Raw genomic sequence first — 26,137 nt, forward strand, 5'->3', positions numbered from 1 at the left:
AAATAGATTGAACTTAACAGGGTGGAAGCTAGTGATTAACAGCTCAAGGGATCAGTTATTGAGGAGAAAGAATTGTAAGGGGTCACCTGTCTAGATATTTCAGGTACTATAATATATTATATTATTCTCCTAACCAGAACCAACAACAGCGTGAAGAGTGCACCACCGGCTTAATCCTTAAATAAGGAAAAAAATTTTTAAAGATGCAAAAGGCAATAATCAGTACGGGCCTAATTCATCCCTCGCAATAACCAACAGCCCCAGGCAGGTATTCATGAAGTGATGAGCACTTAGACCGAAGTCTAAATGAATCCTGTCCCGTACATCATCGTACCTTTATATCTATTAATAAATAAGCTGGTAAAAATGAAGTGCTAACACACGTCCGGAGTGGAAACAGGGGGAGAAAATATAAGTGTAACAGGAAGTTAAAGAAAAAGCCCTTCTGGAGGAACACACGAAAAAATATAAAGAGAAATAGGAAAAAATCAACAAAAGTGTCAAAAATCAAAAAGTGATAACAAAAAATCAATCAAAAAAATCACACACTCAATAAACATCCATTAACGAATCATTATCCATGAAAGAGTCCATGTCAATGTCCATATTCCAATGATGATAAGAAGTGAACAAAGTCTTTGTCTAAGTATCCGAAATAAATACAGATTGTGTCAAACAATAAATGTAAATGAAAAGTAAGTGTAAATAAACGTAAATGAAAAAGTAAGCGTAAATAAAACTCCGTATCAGCTGGCCAGTATCAGCGTGATTATACCGCTGTGTGAGTGGAGGTGTGGACCTTTCATTGGGTTCTCGATCCCAGGACTGATGAACTTAATACAATAAATTTGTTATTTTTTTCTCCCTCCTGATGAGAATATTGAAATAGGACCTGTCGAGTTGAGATACAGCGCGGACAAGTATCCGCACTTGAAATGATAACTCCAGCTGTCAGAGCTAAGTAGTTTGATTCACTTAACCAGCCCAGCGTTGTGTGTTCTATTACAAACCTACGACCTTTGTGTTGGGTGGCTCCAGCTGGATGTCCTATTTATTTTTAAATAATTAAGTTTCTTACTCACGGAGATTTATTTACGCTTACTTTTTCATTTACGTTTATTGTTTGACACAATCTGTATTTATTTCAGATACTTAGACAAAGACTTTGTTCACTTCTTATCATCATTGGGATATGGACATTGACATGGACTTTTTCATGGATAATGATTCGTTAATGGACGTTAATTGAGTGTGTGATTTTTTTGATTGATTTTTTGTTAACACTTTTTGATTTTTGATACTTTTGTTGATTTTTTCCTATTTCTCTTTATATTTTTTTGTGTGTTCCTCCGGAAGGGCTTTTTCTTTAACTTCCTGTTACACTTATATTTTCTCCCCCTGTTTCCACTCCGGACGTGTGTTAGCACTTAATTTTTACCAGCTTATTTATTAATAGATATAAAGATACGATGATGTACGGAGCAGGATTCATTTAGACTTCGGTCTAAGTGCTCGTCATTTCATGAATACCTGCCCGGGACTGTTGGTTATTGCGAGGGATGAATTAGGCCCGTACTGATTATTGCCTTTTGCTTCTTTAAAATTTTTTTTCCTTATTTAAGGATTAAGCCGGTGGTGCACTCTTCACGCTGTTGTTGGTTCTGGTTAGGAGAATAATCTAATATAATAAAGAGCTAGCCGCGCATGCGCACTCCTATTTGCGTGTTCTGTGCGCTGTAGGTCTGTGGCCGAAGGAGTGCGCATGCGCGCTAATACATCACCAGTCTATCGCCTCCACAAGCTGGACCGCAGCCAGACGACGATCTCCGTTCCTCCTGTTGCCGCCGCCGCTGATCTCCGTTCCTCCTGCCGGCGCCCACCCCCTTCTCTTCCCGCGGGCCTTCACACGCTGTCTTTACACGCTGCTTCGGGCCCTTCTACTGCCTTGATTTGCTCTGCCGCGTCTCTGATGATGTCATCAGGGACGTGCCAGAGTAAATCAGGGCAGTAGAAGGGCCCGAAGCAGCGTGTGGAGACTGATGCAAGCGCTGCTGGAATCACTACCTTTGTAGTCCGGACCACGGGAAGGGAAAGGGGGGGGTAGAGGAAACGCTAATGCTGCTGCACAGGGAACTGGTGAGGGGGGGAGGGAAATGGAGGAGAAGGGAATGCTGCTTTGGACAGACAGACAGAGAGAGGAAGGGAAACACAAAGAAAATAAGAAAGATACAGGGCAGGTGCACAGGGAACTGGTGTGGGGGGAGGGAAATGGAGGGGGATGGAATGCTGCTTTGGACAGACAGACAGAGAGAGGAAGGGAAACACAAAGAAAATAAGAAAGACACAGGGGCAGGTGCACAGGGAACTGGTGTGGGGGGAGGGAAATGGAGGGGGATGGAATGCTGCTTTGGACAGACAGAGAGAGGAAGGGAAACAAAGAAAATAAGAAAGACACAGGGGCAGGTGAACAGGGAACTGGTGTGGGGGGAGGGAAATGGAGGGGGATGGAATGCTGCTTTGGACAGACAGACAGAGGGAGGAAGGGAGACAGAAAGGAAAGAAGAAAGACACAGGGTCAGGAAGATACACAGAAAGACAGACAGGCAAAGAGGGACAGAGACAGACAGAAAAGACAGCGGGAGCCGCGTCAGGAGGGGTGCGGGATGCGGCAGTGGGAACTTTTCCAATGGGTGCAACTGGGCAGCTGTCGGGAACCTCTGATCAGGGGCAGAGCAAGGTAAGAGTATCATAGGAATAAGGAGGAGGAGGGAGGATAAAAAAGGAAGGGATGCTTACTGCTGGACAGGGGGAGAAGGAAAGAGATGCTGATGGACAGGGGAGGTGAAGAAAAAGGAACGTAGGACTAATGTTGGACATGGGGAAAAGGAAAGAGGTGCTGCTGGACAGGGGGGAGGTAAAACAAAGGGAGAAGGGCTGCTGCTGCATAAGGAGAACAGTGAAGGGGTGGTGGTGGACACAGTGGAGGTAAAAGGAAGGGAAAATGGACAGGGGGAGCAGGCAAGGGGTGGTGATGGACAGCCAAGGAAAAAGAAAGGCAGAAAGAAAGAAAGCAGCTAAGGAGAGAAAGAAAGACAGACACACACACATATGTTCTAGCACCCGTTAATGTAATGGGCTTAAAGACTAGTATAATATATTATAGTACCAATTTTTGCTACTTGGATTAATCTCCAGTATTGGTATTTTTTTGGTTCTTTTTGGCCATTAGATATTTCAGGAACAGATATGTTTTTAGGCGTTTCCTGAATTCCCCATAAGTAGGTACATAACCTAGATGGCATAGTAAGTATTGCCGCTCAGATACCTTTGTGGATTGCAGTGTTTTGTGAAAGCCAGACGAGCCACAGTGTAAACAAAGCTAAACAATTCTCTGGGGAGGGGGGGAGGAGGAGGAAACCTGGCATGGGAGCATTAAGTAGAAAGCATTCTTTCAACATAGGACAGTGTTTCTTAGTAATGTGAACTATCAATTGACCCACTATATTCCAATAGGGCTCTATCACATTACACGACCACCATATATGCTCAAAAGACCCCAAACCTTCACAGGACCTCCAAGATAGATTCTCATGCTGATCATAAATCTGAGACAAGGGTTTGGGAGTCATGTACCATTGGTAATACATTTTATAGCCATTTTCAATTAAGGAGGAGGCAAGTGAAATAGAAAAAAAAACCATTTGTATAATGTTAACCATGCAGGATCCCCCAACCTGCTCCCCAACTCCTGCTTCCATCGGTCCTTATACCAATTGTCAGGATCATCTCGGGCAAGCAGAGCCCCATCCAACCCCAGCACTTGTTCCAACTTAGTTTCCTCCAAGCTAAGATCCCAAAAAGCATGCTTAGCATGAAAGAGCCTTAATTGCATATAGGAAAACGCATCCATAGAGGACAGGCCATATTCCTCTTGCAGGTACTTGAAATATAGCATCTTCCCATACTGCCAAAGCTGCCCGGCTGTACGAAGCCCTGCCTAAACCCATTGGTCCTCCTCCCCGGAACAAAACCCTCCAGTAAGGAGATAGGAGTCTGGACAAAAAACTTGTACCCTGGAAACATTTTCTTGCACAGGAAATACCAGATTTGCAAGATCACCCTCAAAAATGGATTTGCAATTCAGAGTCAAGCCCGCAATATTGCTATAGGGGACCATGGTAACCTTCAAAGAGAAATATCCAGGGAGAAGGCTTTCTCTAAATGTATCCATGGACGATCTATATAGCCTACTCATGCTGCCGCTTCTTGTATCAAAGCAGCCTGATAATAAAGAAAGAAATTAGGAACTCCCATCCCTCCCTTCTGCTTTGCTTAAAATAGAATTGCCCACCTTACCCAAGCAAACACTTTTTTGGATAACCATCAAAAAAACGCCCTGGGAATTGCAATAGGCAAGGCCATGAAGCAATATAGCAATTTAAGCAATATTAACATTTTTACTGCCTCAATTCTTCCCATCCACCCGATTGTCATGCCCTCCCAGTGATTCAGTTCCTGATACAACTGCTTCTGTAGGGCTGGGAAGTTAGCCCTAAATAAATTAGCATGATCTGCCGTTAACTGGACCCCAAGATATTTGATAGATTTATGCACCCAATGAAAAGGGAATTGGGATTGTAACTTCTGATCCTGCTGCATACCCAAAGTCAGATTGAGGATCTCCAATTTTTCCATGTTCACATGGAAACCTGAGGCCTGGCCATAGGCTAATAAGACTTATGTTAACTTGTTCAAAGATTTTGTCGGGTCATCTGGAAAAAGTAAGATCTTATAGGACTCCTCCTGTACCCATAAGCCCTGTATGTCAGGATTTGCTCGAATCAAGCAAGCCAGAGGTTCCATTGCTATGGCAAATAGTAACGGGGACATGGGACATCTCTGTCTCCTTCATCAATGTCATAGGCTCTGAGAGATGACCGTTAATTTTAAATTGCGAGGAGGGTTCATGATATAATAAAGAAATCCATTTTAAGAATTGTTCCCCAGACCCAAGAACAATGCATTGTCAAACCTCCAAGGAGGCTTTAGGTGCACCTCTCCCAGGCCCTGCAATATCAGTAACACAGGAGAATGGTCAGATAGAGTACTGTTCAATATTTGACAAGATCGTGTTTTGGAGATCAATGACCGTTCTCCCAGGTCTGGGGAATGTGGAAGAGCTATCTAAAGCTATTATAGAATATCTGGACTTTAATGACAAAACGGACATCAAGCCATGGTTATTATAGGAGGCTCTGAAAACATTAGTGTGGGGCAAGGTTATTGCTTTATCGGTAAAAAATAAGTGATTGAGATCCTTGAAGGAATGGGAGCTTAGGGGTGCCCTCGAGACCCTAGAGGGGATGGGGAGGAAGTGACAGTTGATGCCCCTTGAGCAGGATAAGAAACATGACTTCAAGGTACAGTTGCAGGCTTTGGAGTTGACTGAGGTGACCTTGCAGCTTCAGAAAACAAAATAAACTTATTTCAAATTTGGTAATAAACCTAGCCATCTCCTGGCCCACAAACTTAAAAAAACAAGCTCTCCGTAATCACATATCATGTATTAAAACAGCCGATGAGAGGGTCTTGAACTCCTTGACAGTAGCTTCCATGAGTATTTTCAAGAGATTTACAGTCATGGAGATACCCTCTCGGCCACTGAGCTGGAGACTTACGTAGCACAAGTACTGCTCCCTGCCATTTCTGAGGGGGAGGCTCTACAGCTGTCCCTTCCGATCACGCTTAGTGAGGTAGAGGCGATTGGGGCCCTCCCTCCAGGTACCTCTCCAGGGTTGGATGGATATACTAATAATTTTTATAAAAACTTCAAAGGATTATTGGATCCCATATTGGTCTGGGTGTTCAATTCCCTGAGGGAGGAGCCTTCCCTACTGCAGACATGGCATTTGGCGGTGGTGACTTTGCTACTTAAGCCGGGTAAGCTGGGTACTGCCTGTGAATCTTACAGACAAAAAATATTCCTGTGAATCTTACAGACCAATATTATAAGCTATTCACAAGGATTTTGTCCCAGCAGCTGCAGTGAGTGCTGCTGAAACTCATACATGTAAATCAGGTGGGCTTTATTTGCATACTGTGCAAAATATAAAGACAGTAGATGTAAATTTGAAAAAACTGATACATAACAATCACCACTTTACAAATTAACAAATAAAAATAAAACAAATAATGAGAAATAAGAAAATACCATTTTATCAGACTACGGTAATCCCCGTAAGCTCAGTCCTCATCCCCACAGACCACCTGATTCCATCCACACAAGCTTTGAATTATTTTATATTGAACTTATTATATTAAAGTATAAAAATAAACAATATTCTGTACAATTGTCAATTTATAAATCAGCGTCTTCTCCCCACTCTCTCTTCCCCATTTCCCTTCAGCGTCCTCAGCCCACTCTCTCTCCACTTTCCTTCAGCGCACGCACATAAAAACAAGCAAGTAATTTTATATCATTTTCATTCTATTCATTCATAGAAATGAAAGTCTAAATAATGCCAATCACATAACAAAACATGATTTTACAATAATAATTCCCTGCACAGTCAAGCCTGCAAGGATTACTAGATGTCTTTCAGCAGCTCCCCTCCCTTCCTCCCCCTTACCTTCGTGGCCAAGTCAAAATGATCTACGAACAATAAAATTTTAAAAACACAAAGCACACTGTACGCAGAGAAAATGTTAATTATCATTTATATTCCACGGGTTTTCAAAGAAGTCAAGGCAGATGACTTTATGCAATGTCACCTCAGTAACAACTATACAAAAATAGACAAATATACCCCTCCCTTTTTACTAAACCGCGATAGCATTTTTTAGTGCAGGGAGCTGCGCTGAATGCCCCACGCTGCTCTCGACGCTCATAGGCTCCTTGCGCTAAAAACTCCTATTGCGGTTTAATAAAAGGGGGCCATAGTGCAAAATATAGACAGCATATATAAATTCTCAAAACGGACACATTTTGATCACTAAATTGAAAATAAAATCATTTTTCCTACCTTTGTTTGGTAATTTCATCAGTCTCTGGTTGCACTTTATTCTTCTGACTGTGCATCCAATATTTCTTCCCTTCTTTCAGCCTCCTATATGCTTCCTCTCCTCCAGACCTCATTCCCTCCCCCAACTTTTTCTTTGTTTCATTCTGTCCTCTTCTTTCTTTCTCTCTCCATGCCCCCTTTCTTTCTGTATGCTGTCTTTCTCTCTCTCTCCGTGCCCCATTTCTTTCTTTCACCCTGCCCCCTTCTTTCTCTCTCCATGCCCCCTTTCTTTCTCTATGTCTGTCTCTGTCTCTCCATGCCTCATTTCTTTCTTTCTTTCATCTTGCCCCCTTCTTTCTCTCTCCATGCCCCCTTTCTTTCTGTATTTCTCTCTCTCTCCGTGCCCCATTTCTTTCTTTCTTTCACCCTACCCCCTTCTTTCTTTCTCTCTCCCCATGCCCCCTTTCTTTCTGTTTGTCTTTCTCTCTCTCCATGCCCCATTTCTTTCTTTCACCCTGCCCCCTTCTTTCTCTCTCCATGCCCCTTTCTTTCTCTGTCTGTCTTTCTCTCTCTCTCCGTGCCCCATTTCTTTCTTTCACCCTGTCTTCTTTCTTTCTCTCTCCATACCCCCTTTCTTTCTCTATGTCTGTCTCTGTCTCTCCATGCCTCATTTCTTTCTTTCTTTCACCTTGCCCCCTTCTTTCTCTCTCCATGCCCCATTTCTTTCTTTCACCCTACCCCCTTCTTTCTTTCTCTCTCCCCATGCCCCCTTTCTTTCTGTTTGTCTTTCTCTCTCTCTCTCAGTGCCCCATTTCTTTCTTTCACCCTGCCACTTTCTTTCTTTCTCTCTCCCCATGCCCCTTTCTTTCTCTGTCTTTCTCTCTCTCTCCCCATGCCCCATTTTTTTTCTTTCTTTCACCCTGCCCCCTTTATTTCTTTCTGGATCCCTGTCCCCCCCTTTCTTTCTTTCTGGCTCCCTGTCTCCCCCCTTTCTTTCTTTCTCCCTCCCCTCCCCCATTCCACTGCCATTGGGAAACATGCTGCTGCCACCGCCGCTTGGGAAAGGCTGCCACTGGCCATTGGAAACAGGCCGGCGCCGAGTTTGCCCTGCTTCTCTTCCCCGCGGGCCGACCAACTCTCGCTGCCTGACGTCAATTCTAATGTCGGAGAGGACATTCCGGCCAGCCAGGCAACGATTGGCTGGCCCAGAACATCCTCTCCGACATCAGAATTGACGTCGGATGGCTAGAGTTGGTCGGCTCGTGGGGAAAAAAAACAGGGAGGGAGAACTCGGCGCCTGCTTATTCTTGATGACGACAATGGCAGCCTATTCCCTGGTGAGTGGCCAGCTGTGCACCCCCTTGGACTGTGCACCTGGGGCGGACCACCCCCCGCCCCCCCCTTGGTACGCCACTGAACCAAAGTAAACTAATGGCCCCCTATTTTGGTCACCAGAAATATAAATCAACCTTCAGTATCCCAAATCACCTTTTTGCAGTCTGCCTGTACCCCTTTGGCAATAACTATCCCAACTCCCCTAGATTTTTTATTCTCTTTGTTGGAGGCCAGATAGGGTCCCGGGAATCTGGGATGTCTCAAAATATATTCATGACTGGGTAAAAAATGGGTTTATTGAATAAAGGCAATATGGGCTTTGAAATGTAAGAGTTCCCGAAACAGCAGATGTCTCTTAGACCCAACCTTAAGCCCTCTAGCATTTATCAATAAAAGTCGGAACCCAGACAATGACCCCATTAATGACACCTACCAAGTAGCTGCAGTAGCAAGGCCATCGGACCCCAAACTCTCCCGACAGGCAACCAGAAAAGAGACCCCCTACACTGCAAGCTCTGGTCAATGTAGTTACCTTGCAGATTATCCCCCCCAATCTGTTCCCACCCTCCAACTTTCATCCCAGTCCCCCTTCCCATCCACCCCCTTCCTCCTGTTCATATCTCAGTCTCAGGTAGACCCTCCTCCCACCAGCCTACCATGTTTTCAGGAGGAAGGGCTCTCCACATGCTCAAGCCATATATACCACAATCATACCAACAGTAACACCAACACTTATTCAATCTAAGCAATCAAACAAGCAAGTTATGAGCTCTAGGGCTCAACATGAAAAGCCAACAGTAGTTCAGCACTCTCAGACTACCCTTATAATGTCTGAAAGGTGCCTGGATCAAACTCAGTTTCACACCCCGTTCTAAGGGCTCCACCTCATGCTGAAGGACCAGATTGTGTGGTGGCCCTCGGGGACTGCTTGGTTAGTCTGGCCCTGGCTTGGCTCACTCTTTGCCAGAGAGGCCGGAAAGGCTGTGAAGCTGAAGAAGGGACAGGCCCTTTCGCTGGAGCCGCCCTCTGAAGAAATTACTCCACAGGAAAAAAGTTGGGCCACTTCTTTTAGGGACCACACCATCTACAATTTTCCCTCCAGATAGAACATCAATGCAAACGGATGCCGCCACTGATACTTCTAAACTTTTAAAATCCTATTTGTTTAGGGATGCCTACGATCTTTAAAGCCCTAATGGATTTACTTTGTTAAAATTAATTTTCTCTTTGAGTGCCTTGTAACAAATTACCCAACCTTTCGTTTTTTCCCTTTTTTCTTAAACCCTTATTGTAACTTTGCCCCCTTTCCCTCGCTTTCCTGTTAGTCATTATTGAAAATTGAAATTCACTGTTTTTAAATGTTTATTAATGTTTCTATGTTTTACGATATTATGTACATCGCTTAGAATATTTAAATAGGCGATATATCAAGAGTTAAATAAACTTAAACTTAAACTTAAACTTAAACTTAAACTTCACATTTCTGTCCCTTAGGTAAAGCAGCACTAGTTTCATCTACACTGTCCTTCAAAGTGTCACAGAGGCTAGGGTGCATGCTATGTGCCTGGTGTCACCATCTTGGAGGCTCCCTTGCTGCTCGATACGAAAGCAAAATCTTTTAGTGCTTTATGGGCATTTGAAGCCATCCAAGTTATCCAAACTTTTGTCTGCAACAGCGCCTTTCAAACACGTTTCTTAATTGCGCAAATTATAGATATTTTGGATGGTGAAGGGGCTAAATTAAGACCCGAGCATGTGGAGCTCCGCATTCAACCGACCATCTTGGACGGTGACCATGGGCATATTCTTTATATGATGCCTAAAAGAACAGTGCTTAGTGCAAGTCTATAAAATGCCTCCAAAGTTAGGTGCAGTTTATAGAATCATGCCTAGCATCTGTCTATGTAACTAACATTTAGGCACAACCATTTATGCCGATAAAAGCCAGGCCCAAATACCTTTGCATAAATTGTGCACAGATCAAGCATATTCTATAACAGTGTGCCTAACTTTTATGAATGCCCACAACCTGTTCATGCTCCTCTCCTGGCCATGTCCCTTTTTGAGATCCTTGCATTAGCATTTACACATACTTAGGGCTAGAATCGGACCAAATCTTCCCAGGGAGGAGCCCGAGGCGCCTCAGCCAATCAAGGCCTTAGGCCCCTCCCCATGCATCAGATGATGCGCTGAGGTGTGGTCTAATGCCGCTATTACGCAGTGGCTGGCGGGGAGTGCAGGAGCAGGAGGACCACGCTTCCTCATGCTCCCGGAGATTGAGGCCTCCCCCTCCTGCTCCCAACTATTTTAAAGGTACAGAGAGGGAGGTGGGTGTAGGCAGGCTGGCCAGCCTGACCATGGATGGGCCAGTCGAAGGTGGGCCAGGGATGGGAGGCCTATGGAGCAGGAGGGACTGAACACCCCTCCTGCTCCCAACATTTTGGTGCCGGGGTGGGTAGGCTGTTGGGAGGGTGAGGGCCATGCTGTGCCGGTCGCAGGGAGGGAAGGCGAGAGCTGTGCCGGGAGGGGGGGGGGGAAGTGCCATGCTGCATCATCGGCAATGTGGGGTTTTTTGAAGCACTTATGGCAGGAGGGAGTTGGCATCCTTCCTGCTTGGGAGGCGCGTTTGTCTTTGTGGGAGTCACATTTTATTGACAGGCCTGCTTGTCTTTTATTAATTTTCTTTTATGGGGCAGATATTTTGTCCCTGATTGGCTCAGGTGCCTCAGGCCCCTCCCAAGGGGGGAGGAACCCAAAGCACCTGAGCCAATCAGGGCCTTAGGCTCCTCCCTGTGCATCACATGATGCACCAGGGTGGGGCCTAAGGCCCAGCAGATGCGTCACTGGACCCAGAGGAGCAGGAAGGACTTAGCCCCTCTCCTGCTCCTAACATAGAGGTACTGGGGGGCCAGGCCGTGGGTTTGCCGGGCCAGGGATGGGAGGCCTCTCCTCCTCCCAACTTTTAGGTACGAGCCAGGCAGCAGGTATGCCGTGTTGGGGTGTGTCTCAAGTGCTGTGCCATGCCAGGGCGTGGGGATGTTGAGTGCCGTGCCAGGGGTGGGCTGTGCCGGTTGGGAGTCTTTTTTTTTTTTTTTCTTTTTTTTTAAATAGACCTGATATTTTGCGGCCTATTAAAAAAAAGCTGGCAGAGCCCTGACAGCAGTGACAGAAGGCTGCTTCTCCTGTCACTACTGCCAGAGCTCAATCCGATCACCTCCATTTGCATGAAGATGGTTGGTCAATCGGTTGGCCTGCCTCCAATTGGGCACGGATTGGAAGGTTAGTGAATTTAGCCCTATATGTATGTAAGATTATAGAATAAGGGGATGAGTTGTGCATATAAAATATAGAATAGTGCTCAAGTAGCACTTACAGTTACAGTTAAATGTGTTTAAGTGCTAGTATTCTCTAAATTTACATGTGCAAACACAAGGTCACGTCCTCTTCCTGTGCAAAGGATGCTTTAATCTTTGCATTGTTTATATGATTTATGAAAAAATTTCTTAAAAGCTTAAGAAACAAATAAAGAAAACCAAAACAAGACCATAACCAACATTCAAAAGATTATTTTCTCGTTTAGTATACAGTACTTGATATGCCGCTCTTTTTGCCATGCAAGTCAAGATGGTTTACAATTTTTTTAAAAAAATCAATAAAATCTTTGAACTTAAAAAAAAACAATAGCAAATTAAAAGAAAAAGGGAAAGGAGAATGTCATAAAGACAGGACAGTCACAAAGATTCTATTCATACCCTATCTCCTCAGCAGTAGGTCCTTCTGATTTGTTGATCATGGAGAACTAATAATTGGTGAAAGCCTGCTTTTGGGTTGGAATTCAGAGTTGAAAGCTGAGCCCTGTAAGACCTGTCTATCCCTATTTCTGGAGAACTGCAAACATGAATTCCCAGTGAACTCTGTCAAAGGCTTTTTCTGCATCCACTGTAAGAAGCATAGATGGAATTTTGTTGCCTATATAGAATTAATCACTCATTTAACATGATCTAATGTTTTTTCTATTTCACATACCTTGCATTTTCCTGAAGTTTTTTGCATTTTGCTGCAGTGTTTTTAACTGGTTCTGTCACCTAATTTATGTTCAACTCATTTTTTACATCGAAGTATCAGTTTTGTAGACTAGTTCATTATTCAGTTAGCACCTTTAGTCATCTGTTCTAAGATTTCCAGCTTGTTCTATAATGCAGGTTGGTCCTGAAAAAAAAACCCAATCTTTACAAAACAGTTTTCAAGAATTATACAAATATCATGACATGAAATATCAAAACTGAATTGTTCCCTTCCCCAGATATTACCTGGCATCACTGTAACTGTGGTCAGTGTACACAGTAATGCTCCTGGTTTATAAGATAATTACTTGTATATATGTACTTGTGTATGCTGCTTTGGAATAAGGTGGTCTATATACATTTTTAATATATGAAATGAAAACATGCACATTTTAATCTGGTTCACAGACAAAGAGGGTAATTTTATAAGTGGTGCCTAATGTAAGCATATGTTCAGTCACCTATTTTAGGTTAATTTTATAAAGACAAGTAGGTGTCTAATTACCTTCACAAAATACTAGCATAACTGGCAGAAATTGTGCCTATGTTGCAGACATGGGCATTTATAGCTTATGTTACTGATGGTCTCCCACTGTATTTTATTTTAGTATATGTTGTATGTACTTGAGCATAACATAGAAGAGAAGAGGAATTCAGAGTACAAACCACAAGGAACACAAAAAAAGCACAAAGGGCCTTCAAGTTGCAGGTAATTCTACTTTAATGATGGACCCAACACAGGCCATCTCTGCCTGCGTCAGACGTCAGAAAGTCTTGTAGTTCAGTATAAAAGATCAAAATACTGAAATCACAATGAAAAAACTTTGCTCAAACTGGTAAAGAAGAAACACGTTTAGTCTAACAGTTATGATACATGCAGAATATATGTTAGACTGATGCCTGCTTGGAGCCTCTGTTCTGATGCGAACCACTCTTGAGTAAACTGAAAGAGAAGCTCCAAGCAGACCACAGGCAGCATCTATAAATTGCTGCTGCTGCGAAGGACCTCCTGGAAGTAACCATTTAAGGTAGATGAGGGACAGAGGATGGAGAGAGAGAAAGAGGGAAAGATGATGGCTGGGGTGTGTGTGAAGAAAGAGAGAAGTTATGCACCTGAGGGGTGAAGGGGAGAAGAGAGTGAAATGATGGACTGGGGGGGTAGAAGTGAGGAGAGAAGAGAGAGAAATTATGGACCTGGAGGGGGGGTAGAGGGAAGGGAGGAATAAAGAGAAATGATGGACATAAGGGAGGGGAAGGAGGAAAGAAAAATAAATGGTGGTCTTGGGGAGGGAAGAAAGAGAGAAAAATGGTGGACTTAGAAGGGAATGAATGGAGAGAAAAAAATAAAGAGAAATCATGGCCCTAAGCATGGAGGGGAGGGAGGAAAAGATGATCATAGGAAAGGGAACAAAAAGAGAGAAATGATGGACCTAAGATGTAGAGAGGAAGGAGGAAAGAAAGAAAAAAAATAAATGATGGACCTGAAAATGGAGGGGAGAGAAGAAAAGATGATAGATCACAGGGAAGATGATGGATACGGTGGCATAGTAAGGGGGGACAGGGGGGAGGCAGACTGCCCTGGGTGCTGTCTTGGTGGGGGTGCCAGCATCTTTTCAACTACCACACCATGCTCACGCCCTCCCTTCCCCACCCCCATACCTCTTTAAAATCTTGCCAATGCAAGCAACTTCTCTGGTCTGCTGCTCACACCTACCTGGCTCCCTCTGAAATCACTTCCCGGTCACGGGGCCAGGAAGTGACATCAGAGGGAAAGCCAATGCGAGGCTGGAGAAGCTGCTGGCAGTGGCATAGCGAGGGTGAGAGGTGCCCAGGGGGGAGGGTGTGTGCCCCTCCCCACCCTTATATCTGCTCCCGCCCTTGTCTCTGCCCCCCCCCACTCCCGCCTGTTGCGTGTGCCTCCCCTTCCCTTCCCCTGTACTTCTATTTGAAGTTGTTGCTCGTGGCGGTCAACAAAGTGCTCCTCGTGACCCCATCAGCTCTCCCTCTGATGTCACTTCCTATGCATGGCACCCAGAAATGACATCAGCGGGAGAGCTGATGGAGTCAGAAAGAGCACATTGTTGACCACTATGAACAACTTCAACTAGAGGTATAGGGGAAGGGAAGAGGGCATGCACGTGGAGGGGAGGAATGGGAAGAAGCAGGGGGCGGAGAAGAGGAGGGGTGCCGGTGCCCCCACCAACATGGCAACCGGGGTGGACTGCCCCCCTCATCCCCCTTACTACGCCACTGGCTGCTTGCATTGATAAGAACATAAGAATTGCCACTTCTGGGTAAGACCAGTGGTCCATCGTGCCCAGCAGTCCGCTCATGCGGTCGCCCTGAGACTAGCCTTACCTGCGTACATTCTGAAACTTGTCTAACTTTGTCTTGAATCCCTGGAGGGTTTTTTCCCCTATAACAGCCTCTAGAAGAGATATGGGGTGGGGGTGCAGAACGAGCAGAGAGGCAGAAAGGAACGTTAAAAATATAAAATTAGTTTTGAGAGGTTTTTCAGGACGAATGATAGAAATGCGGAACCTTGTAAGTCTTGGTTATGGTTCATTCTGATTAATAAAGCAGGTTTTTGAGATCCTTTTCCTCTCAGTAGATCACTTATTGTATGGTGATCGGTGGTATTTTGCTGTTTGTTGTGAATGTTTCATATTTATCTCACATACCATCTTTTTTGAATGGTAGACAACAATCTTGGTTAGGTAAGTGTATTCAGCAAGCTATGTTATCCTATTGCAGTTTCTTAAGGTGGCTCACTCTCAGTGAGAGAGTGACCCAATGGACTGATTCCTTATGGTCAGACCACCAACTATGCAACTTCCAACTTAGCTGGCAAGCAAGACGTTCCCCATCCAATTCCAAGGTGGCAAAAAGGTATAAGAAAGTGGTAGCCACAAGAGGCTTGGTAAATCTAGTAGAATTCTGGTCACACTTTGACATCGCTTCCAAACCAGATCCTGACTCATTTACGGTAGACTCCTGGACCAACATGAGCACACAGATCCTAAACAAAATGGCCCCCATAAAATCAAGGAAAATGAGAAACAAAAATTTGGATGGCTGGTTTGACGTTGAACTAGGAACGGTGAAACGGGAGTTACCAAAACTTGAAAGACAATGGGTAAAATCTAGAGATAGTAAAGAGAGAGTGAACTGGAGAATAAAATTTAAAAAGTAGAAAAAACTTATAACAACTAAACGCACTAACTTTTATGCTAAAAAAAAAAATCGGTTCTCCAAACACCGACATCAAAAATCTTTTCAAAATAGTCAACAATTTTTACGACATTCAGACCTTAACCCATCCTACCTTAGACTCCCCACCACCGGCCAATGCCCTAGCTGAGTTTTTCAACAAAATCTCCAACCTGAGATCCACCCTATCAGTCGCTACAACCAACCATCTGAACTACCAAGTTGCTCAACTCAAAGACGAACCTAGGGCAGATATGATCTGGAACAATTTTACCATCCCCACCTGGCATCAATTCTGCAAGTTTTACTCTAAATACACTGATTCCTATTGCAAACTAGACTGTTGCCCACCAAATGTTATGAAAGTTGCCCCGGTCACCTTCAAAGCCAAGTTATACACGTGGCTTTCTTCCCTTCTACGGTTGGATACTTTTCCTGAGGTCCTAGGCCAGATCCTGATCACACAGATTGTAAAAAATCCCAAAGAATCAATCAAGTTGACATTAAATTACAGACCCATCGTGAGCATTCCCTTCTTTGTAAAATTGATGGAAGGTCTGGTCAACCAGGACTTAATAACCTATCTGGACAAATTCAGCATACTAAATGATAACCAGTCAGATTTTTGTTCCGGCTACAGCACTGAAACCGTTATTGCTTCACTGCTAGGTTCCCTCCATAGCTTATTTAGCCAGGGCACAAGTGCACTAGTCCTGCAATTCGACTTAAGTAATGCCTTTGACTTAATAGCGTGATCAACTCTTATGGACTGTTTGGAGTCAATTGGTCTCTCTGGTAATGTGTTAAAATGGTTCCAGGGTTTTTTGAGTAAATGATCTTACCATGTCTATAGTGACAACACTCATTCCTTCAGCTGGGTAAACTCGTGTGGAGTCTAGTTTTCAGCCATTGTGTCTGCTGATTAGGTGGAGAAGGGAAAGGCTCTGATTTACTACTAAGGTTAACTGCATTATCTTTGGGACAGCGCTGTGAACAAGTCTGCCCTGTGAACTTCAAAAGCTAAGTTACTCAGCATTTCATATTCTGCTCTTTTCACTGATTTTCAGCATTATATCTGCTTAATTTCTCTTCTCCTCCTCCCTGTTTCTTACTTAAAAAAAACAAAAAATAAACCCTTCTCTTTCCTTTGTTAAATCTTATTTCCTCTTCCTCTTCATAGGAATAAGGGTAAGACTTATAGTCCCACCCACCCCAGGGATCACTGCTCATATATAGAGACCCAAATAATCAAGGACTACTCAAATCAAGTCACTTCACAACCAGTCAAGATGACCTTTATTCTATGCAATCACTGTGGTGCTTTAATTCCAAGACACACTATTTGGAGGCTTAAGGCTTGCCCCATCTGTCTTCAACTTGCTAGTATTAAGGAGGAGCTCTGCAAACTTAAACAGGAATTGAATACAATTAAAGAAGCTTCCATCACTCCACAAAATCATATCAACTTACCACCTCTACCTCAAAGAATAAAACAGCCCAGGAATAAATGGGTCACAGTAAGCTCAGGAAGACTGCGAAATGTAACACAGAAACATCCACCTTCACTAATATTACCTCTACAGAATTCCTTCGCTCCACTAGTGCACTGCGATACTCAAGAAAACAGAAGGGAGGTGGGTCTGGAACCAATGAAGGTAACTCAAGAGAATAAGCGCACCCTAAGAACGAGCAGAGGGGAAGCAGAACAGAGAGAGCGGAGTCGAGGGGAAGAGGAGAGAGATAACTCCGCCTACCCCCCCCGACGTCACCAGCTGAACTCCCCCCCATAAAAGGGGAGGAGCCAACGGCGCACAGCCGTTCGGCGCTCGCCTTAGCGAGAGCGCCTTTGCGAAGGGCCTCAAGGGAGGGCTCCGGAACAACCACCAAGGAAAAGAACTCCACACATACCAGGCATATACAACTAGTTACTTAACATTTAGACTATCTTTTTTACTTAACTCTCATTCCCTTCTAGCTAGTAAACAAGCAGACAGTCCTCTCATACCAGACCCTACCAGTCTTTCTATCCCTTCCACTCTCACTCTCACACTTTGAAACTATCTTAAAAAAAAAAAAAGTTTTCTTTTTTCTTAGAAATGGCAGGAAGAACGAGGAATGCGAAGACTACAATCAAGACCGGCAGCCCGGTCACAGAAGGAATCCAGGAGATGGCCTCGGTTCACGTGCAGACAGAGGGAAAACCAGGGCAGAGAGCAGAGGTCTCTGTACAGACCGAGGCCCTCCCCATCCCCATCCCCAAGCAGACAACTACAGCCTCCACACAGACGGACGAGATAGACCAGCTAGACGGAGACATCTTGCGAGAGCTGATGAGCCTAAGAGAGGAGGTGAAGCGCTTGAGGAGCATCAGAGAGGACGAGACATTCATTGACGAGGTTATCCAAGAGCTGTCCCAGATCACCGAGCAGGAGCCAGGCAAGATCATCCTCAAGACGCCCAAACTGACCAAACCTACAACCTTGGCACCAACGACTGGGGTGCAGGAGGAGGATGGGGATGCTGACTCTTGGCAGCTGGTAACCTCCTCCACAAGAAAACACGGAAAACATTCTTCTAATTCTTCTTTTTCATCTCCTGTCTCCTTCTCTTGCACACAGGGCAGCCCTACATCAACCCCACTAATAACCTTGAGGAACAGATTCCAGATACTACAGGAAGGACCCGCGAGCGAGGCACAGGAGGTCAACATTCAGACAGTCCCAGTTCCAGAGACAACTGATCCGCTCCCCTCAAAGAAGCGCAGAGTAGTGGTCATTGGGGACTCCCTGCTGAGGGGCACCGAGGGACCAATCTGCAGACCGGATATGCAGTCGAGAGAGGTTTGCTGCCTGCCAGGGGCCAGGATCCGGGACGTGACCGCCTACCTAGACCGACTCATCAGGCCCGAGGACTACTTCCCCATGCTCCTTATTCACGTGGGTACGAACGACACTGCCAGGAACACCCCAGAGAACATACCTAAGGACTTTGGAGCCCTGGGTGAGAGGCTGAGGCAGATGGGAGCGCAGGTGGTCTTCTCCTCGATCCTCCCTGTAAGAGACAAGGGAAGAGCCAGGGAGGAGCGTATCCAGAGGACGAACGAGTGGCTACATGAATGGTGCAGGAACATGAACTTCGGCTTCCTGGACCATGGAGAAGCACTAAAGGGACTGCAGGGACCAGATGGACTCCACCTGACAAGGAGAGGCAAGAACGTCTTCGGACATCGACTAGCCCACCTCCTCCGAAGGGCTTTAAACTAGGTAAGTTGGGGGAGGGTACCCACTCATGTACTAGCACAGTAAGTAATTTTCCAGGAGAGGTGAATCGACACTCCATTTCTGAGACCGAGGTAAGTTCACACAGTAAAAACAATCATACAAAAGCCACTCAAACTCAGGCGGGAAATTCTACACAGGGTCTTAGCAAACATAAAGTATGGAGGGCTATGTATGTTAATGCACACAGCTTAGGCAATAAAATTCTAGAATTAGAGACAGAGATAACGAACGCTGACCTCGATGTAATAGCGATATCTGAGACTTGGTTCACAGACTCACATGGGTGGGACATGGCTATACCAGGATACAACTTACTTCGTCGGGACAGAGAGGGAAGGATAGGGGGTGGGGTAGCACTATACACTAGAGATAACATCAAAGTCACCAGAATCACAAATGTCAACTACACCGGGGAATCACTCTGGGTGAACCTGGCCAGAGGAAACGAAAAATGCTTGTATCTGGATGTAGTATACAGGCCCCCAAAACAGCAGGAAGACAGGGATAAGGAACTAATCAAGGACATTGAGAACATCACTTTAAGCGGGGACATGGTTCTGCTAGGGGACTTCAATATGCCCGATGCTGATTGGAAGACACTTTCCGCTACTACCAGCGGCAGCAGAAGGCTTTTAACCTCCATAAAAGGGGCGCGACTCAAACAAATGGTGCTGGAGCCCACCAGAGATCGGGCGACACTGGACCTGATACTCACCAACGGAAAAAGCGTTTCAGAAGTTTCGGTAGGCGATACACTAGCCTCCAGCGACCACAACATAGTATGGTTCAACATCAAGATAGGCTTCACTAGATCAAACACAGCAACAAAGGTCCTCAACTTTCGGGGCACTGACTTTAAACGCATGGGAGACTTCGTCCAACAGGCGCTACAAAACCAAGCTGAAACCAATAATGTAGAGGCTATGTGGTCAATCCTGAAATGCACCTTGCATGAGGCAACAAACCGCTATATAAAAACAGTAAGTAAACGACGGAGGAAGAACAAGCCCCAGTGGTTCTCTGCAGAGATCTCGGATCTTGTCAAGGAAAAAAAAAAGCTTTTATTTCCTACAAGCATACAGGAAACAGGGTGACAAAAGAAGACTATCTGACCAGGTCTAAAGCAGTCTAGCGGCAGTCAGAGAGGCCAAGATTCAAACAGAAGAACAACTAGCGAAAAACATTAAAAAGGGGGATAAATCCTTCTTCAGATACATTAGCGACAGGAAACGAAACACAGATGGGATAGTATGTCTCAGGAAAACAGACGGGACCTATGCAGAAACGGATTCTGATAAAGCCAAACTACTAAATGAATACTTTTGCTCAGTCTTTACTTGTGAGGCGCCGGGGACCGGTCCACAACTGCAAGCAAGGCAAACCACGGAAGACCCGTTTCAAAACTTCAAGTTTACACCCAGCAGCGTCCATGGCGAACTATCAAAGCTCAAGGTGAACAAAGCCATGGGACCGGACAATCTACACCCCAGGATTCTTAGGGAGTTGTGTGATGTCCTGGCGGAACCGCTATCCGTGCTGTTCAATCTTTCCCTAAGTACCGGAAAAGTCCCCATGGACTGGAAAACAGCTAACGTCATTCCATTGCACAAAAAAGGTTGCAGAACGGAAGCTGCGAATTACAGACCGGTCAGTCTCACCTCAATAGTGAGCAAACTCATGGAAAGACTTATTAAACAAGAATTAGATACGATCCTGACTGAGGAGAATCTACAGGATCCCCAGCAGCATGGATTCACAAAGGGAAGGTCCTGTCAATCCAATCTGATCAGCTTCTTTGACTGGGTTACAAGGAAACTGGATATGGGGAAGTCTCTAGACATTGTGTACTTGGACTTCAGCAAAGCTTTTGATAGTGTCCCGCACCGCAGATTGTTGAGCAAGATGACTTCGATGGGATTGGGAGTGATATTGACGACATGGGTCAATGACTGGTTAAGCGGTAGAATCCAGAGGGTGGTTGTTAACGGTACCCCCTCCAATACATCGGAGGTGACCAGTGGAGTGCCACAGGGATCGGTCTTGGGACCGATCCTTTTCAACATATACATAAGAGACCTGAATCAAGGGCTTCAAGGTAAAATAACACTATTCGCCGACGACGCCAAACTATGCAACATAGTAGATAACAGCACCTTACCCGACAATATGGAGCAGGACCTGCTCTTATTGAAACATTGATCCTCGACTTGGCAGCTGGGCTTTAATGCCAAAAAATGTAAGGTCATGCACCTTGGCAGCAAAAACCCATGCAGAACTTACACTCTGAATGGTGAGACCTTAGCTAGGACTAGGGCAGAACGTGATTTGGGAGTAATCATTAGTGAAGACATGAAAACTGCCAAGCAGGTGGAGAAAGCTGCATCCAAGGCTAGACAAATGGTGGGATGCATCCGTAGAGGTTTTGTCAGCCGGAGGCCCGAAGTCATAATGCCCCTGTACAGATCCATGGTGAGACCTCATCTTGAATATTGTGTTCAATTCTGGAGACCACATTATCAAAAAGATGTGCGGAGAATCGAGTCGGTTCAGCGAATTACCACCAGGATGGTCTCGGGACTCAAGAACCTCCCATATGAGGAAAGACTGAATAAACTGCAACTATACTCGCTCGAGGAACGTAGAGAGAGGGGGGACATGATTGAGACTTTTAAATATATCACGGGCCGCATCGAGGTGGAAGACGATATCTTCCTTCTTAAAGGACCTTCAACCACAAGAGGTCATCCGCTGAAAATCAAAGGTGGGCAATTTCATGGCGACACCAGGAACTATTTCTTCACCGAAAGGGTAGTCGATCATTGGAATGAACTTCCATTGCAGGTGATTAACGCCAGCAGCGTGCTCGATTTCAAAAAGAAATGGGATATATATGTGGGATCTCTAGCCGGGTGAAGTCTGGGGGTGGGTCATTAGCGTGGGCAGACTTGATGGGCTACAGCCCTTTTCTGCCGTCATATTCTATGTTTCTATGTTAAGCACAAATAAAAAAGCCAAAAACAGAAAACTATTACTGTTGGGGGATTCCATCATCAGAGGCATTAACCTTGGAACACAAGGCGAGGAGACCAAAATAGTGAAATGTCTTCCAGGATCCTCAGCTACCAGGAGTTCCAGGCAAATGGTGAAGGAACCCACGTGGGAAAAAGCGATATTGGATCTGGTCCTCACAAATGGAGAGAGTATCTCTAATGTTCGAGTGGGTGCTCACCTGGGAAGTAGCAATCATCAAACGGTTTGGTTTGATATAACGGCTAAAGTGGAGATCAGCCGCACGATACTTAAAGTAGTAGATTTCAAACATACGGACTTTAATGAAATGGGAGAATACCTGATGAAACAGCTGTTAGGATGGGAGGTCATAAGAGAAGTGGAAATGAGCGATAAAAATGGCTATGGACCTTTATGTGAAGAAAATAAATAAAAACAAGAGAAAAAGGAAGCCGATATGGTTCTCCAAACTAGTGGCGGAGAAAATAAAAGCGAAAGAATTGGCGTTCGTGAAATATAAAAAAAAACCAAGAAAAGGAGTGCAGAAAGGATTACAGGGTGAAACTGAAAGAAGCCAAGAGAGAGATACGTCTGGCGAAAGCACAGGCGGAAGAACAAATGGCTAAAAATGTAAAAAAAGGAGACAAAAATTTTTTCAGATAAATTAGTGAAAGGAGGAAGCTGAAAAATGGAATTGCTAAACTAAAAGATGCTGGGAACCAATATGTGGAGAGTGATGAGGAAAAAGCAAATGTGCTGAACAAATACTTCTGTTCTGTGTTCACAGAAGAAAATCCTGGAGAAGAACCGAGATTGACTGGTAAAGTTACACGAGAAAATGGAGAAGATTCTGCGCCGTTCACGGAGGAGGGTGTTTATGAGCAACTTGAAAAACTGAAGGTGGACAAAGCGATGGGACCAGACGGGATCCATCCCAGGATACTAAGGGAGCTCAGAGAGGTTCTGGCGAGTCCTATTAAAGACTTGTTCAACAAATCTCTGGAGACGGGAGTGGTTCCTGGGGATTGGAGGAGAGCAGATATGGTCCCTATTCACAAAAGTGGTCACAGGGATGAAGCAGGAAACTACACCGCGGGAGCGGACTGCTGGGCGGGATGGACCTCTGGTCTGACCCAGTGGAGGCAACTTCTTATGTTCTTATGTACTTCGGTTCTTATGTACTTCGGTTCTTATGTACTTCGGTTGTTGGAAAAATAATGGAAGTGTTGCTGAAAGAAAGGATAGTGTACTTCCTTGAATCTAATGGGTTACAGGATCCAAGGCAACATGACTTTACAAATGGTAAATCATGCCAAATGAACCTGATTGAATTTTTTTGATTGGGTGACCAGAGAGCTAGATTGAGGACATATGCTAGATGTAATTTACTTAGATTTCAGCAAAGCCTTTGATATGGTTCCTCATAGGAGGCTGTTGAACAAACTTGAAGGGCTGAAGTTAGGACCCAAAGTGGTGAACTGGGTTAGAAACTGGCTGTCGGACAGACGCCAGAGGGTGGTGGTTAATGGAAGTCGCTCGGAGGAAGGAAAGACATATGAGGAGAGGCTGGAAGCCCTGAATATGTATACCATAGAGCAAGGTTTTTCAACCTTTTTACACCTATGGACCGGCAGAAATAAAAGAATTATTCTGTGGACCGGCGGTTGAGGAACACGGGGCTAAGTCGTGGGCCAGACCCCACCTAACTCTACCCAATCTCCACCCCAGACCCCGCCCCCATAATATTACTAATTGCACGTCCAGTGCCTCATCTGGAAGCCTTCCCTCTGACGTTTCAACGTCAGAGAGAAGGCTTCCGGTTCAGGCGCAGGATGCCCGTAGGAGCCACTGCCCGTGGCTTTGTGCACTGAATCAGTTTTGAAGAGGGAGCTGGCTCGAAGATAACGCCGCATCGATCGCACTGTGGACCAGCGGTTGAAGAACACTGTTTTGGGCCTGATGCACATGCTGGCTCTGTGGACCGGCAGGAAATTTCTGTGGACCGGCATTGGTCCATGGGCCGGTGGTTGAAGAACACTGCCCTAGAGGAAAGGAGGAACAGGGGAGATATGATTCAGACGTTCAAATACTTAAAGTGTATTAACATAGAATAAAATCTTTTCCAGAGAAAGGAAAATGGTAAAACCAGAGGACATAATTTGAGTTTGAGGGGTGGTAGATTAAAGAGCAATGTTAGGATATTCTACTTTACGGAGAGGGTGGTGAATGCCTGGAATGCGCTTCCGAGAGAGGTGGTGCAGAGGAAAACAGTGACTGAGTTCAAAGAAGCATGGGATAAATACAGAGGATCTAGAATCAGAAAATAATATTAAATATTGAACTAAGGCCAGTACTGGGCAGACTTGCACGGTCTGTGTCTGTTTATGGCCATTTGGGGGAGGATGGGCTGGAGAGGGCTTCAATGGCTGGGAGGGTTTAGATGGGCTGGAGTAGGTTTTAACAGAGACTTCGGCAGTTGGAACCCAAGCACAGTACCGGGTAGAGCTTTGGATTCTTGCCCAGAAATAGCTAAGAAGAAAAAATTTATAAAATTTAAACTATGTTACTATATGTTACTATGAGTCCCGCAGGGCTCCCCCATTCCCCACACTGTTCAACATCTACCTGGACGCACTGGGGAACCTACTGCAAAGTTTAAAAACCAAATTTTACATCTATGCTGATGACATCACCATAGTCTTTCCCCTAACAAACCTAACTTCCGAGACAAAGAATCACCTGGCATTTATCTTAAAGCAAATCGAACTATGGATGGCCAAATTCAAATTGAAACCTAATTCAGAAAAAAACAAATTCTTCCTGGCGAGTCCGAACGACAAAATCAAAGATTCATCAATTTCCTTGAATGGTCAAGTCTTTCCTATTACAGATTCCATAAAAATTCTGGGAGTTACTCTGGACCGCTATCTTACCCTTGAAGCACACACTGACTCACTGGTCAGAAAAGGCTTCTCAACATTATGGAAACTTAGAACCATCAGAAAGTGCTTCAATGCAATCTTATTCCGCTTACTGGTGCAATCCTCCATTGTAAGCTTACTCGACTACTGTAATATCATTTATTTGGGGTCCTTTAAAAAAACCATTCAAAGACTCCGAATCATCCAAAACTCGGCAATCCGACTGCCATTTTAAAAAGAACTTTAAAAGCTTCTTATTTAAGGATGCTTTAAACTTGTAAATTGCTTTTCTAGACCCTCTTCCTTCCTCTGCATATTTCTTCAACCTTCTCCCCCTTAACGTTTGTCTTTCTTTTACCTATTGTATCAGTCCGTAAACTTGCCAGTTGTATTCCTTGTTTAAACATTTTTCAAAACATTTTTATTGTTTTAAACTATTTCTACCATTTTGTTGTTTTTGGGTTTTTTTTGGTTTGTTTGTTTTCGTTTTTTTGTTTTTAACACAATGTTAAATTATATGTTGCTTTTACATATTGTAACTCGCTTAGAAAAATTTTAATCAAGCGACAAATCAAATATGAATAAAACTTGAAACTTGATTTTCGGGTTAAAAAATGGGAACACAACTCCCTACTACCAAAAACTCCACTGGCTGCCCCTTGAAGCGAGAGTGATGTTCAAACTTGCCTTTCTCTGTTTCAAATCCATTCTAGGTTTGGCCCCCATGTACTTGGTTCCCCATTTTAACTTAGATTGTTCATCCAGACCCACACGCAGAGCACATCTGTTTAACCACCCAATACTAAAGGCCTGACGTTACAGAAGATACCTGAGCAGAACACTTGCTTTCCAAGCAGGACAACTGAACGATTGGTTGGGTAACATTATCACGCACTCCTCAGCCTACCTAAGTTTCAGAAAACTAGTAAAAACAAACTTGTTTTACCGGTTTGTAACCTCTTAAACCTTATCTCTTCAACTCTAACCAAATTTGTTTCACAAGATCTCTTATGCCTAACCTTGGTATCATGCTCTCCTGTATTTTGATGACCTTACATTGTACATATATTCGCTGATTGTCCAGCTCTTCTTTGTTGTAAACCGCCTCGAACTACCTAATATTTGGAACTCGCACCCTGCATTCAGACAATTCATAACTCCTCAACTTAATAAATAAAAAACACTTACAATTTAAACTTTGGCAGAAATTTGGCCGCAGCTTTATTAATTATCAAACTTCATCAACAATGCAACTCCAATTCATATCTCTCATCCTAGGTGGCCTTCCTGATACCCATCCCAACAACTAGTCGGTC

The 26,137-nt window shown here is 44.5% G+C and overlaps 1 protein-coding gene across 2 annotated transcripts in view; it reads right to left on the reverse strand.

Moving 5' to 3' along the window:
- FBXO40 (F-box protein 40) overlaps positions 1 to 26,137 on the reverse strand; it is a 58,116-nt gene that overhangs the window by 19,610 nt on the left and 12,369 nt on the right. The window contains exon 3 of one of the 2 annotated variants that reach the window (XM_033943467.1): positions 12,363 to 12,545. The exons of the other annotated variant lie outside the window; for it this stretch is intronic. Within the exon in view, the coding sequence (XP_033799358.1) occupies positions 12,363 to 12,389 (27 nt within the window). The 5' untranslated portion in view covers positions 12,390 to 12,545. The remainder of the gene's footprint in view (positions 1 to 12,362; positions 12,546 to 26,137) is intronic. 2 annotated transcript variants of the gene reach the window in all.

The sequence above is a fragment of the Geotrypetes seraphini genome, chromosome 4 (assembly GCF_902459505.1).
Source record: "Geotrypetes seraphini chromosome 4, aGeoSer1.1, whole genome shotgun sequence".
In the NCBI taxonomy this organism is placed as follows: Eukaryota; Metazoa; Chordata; class Amphibia; order Gymnophiona; family Dermophiidae; genus Geotrypetes; species Geotrypetes seraphini.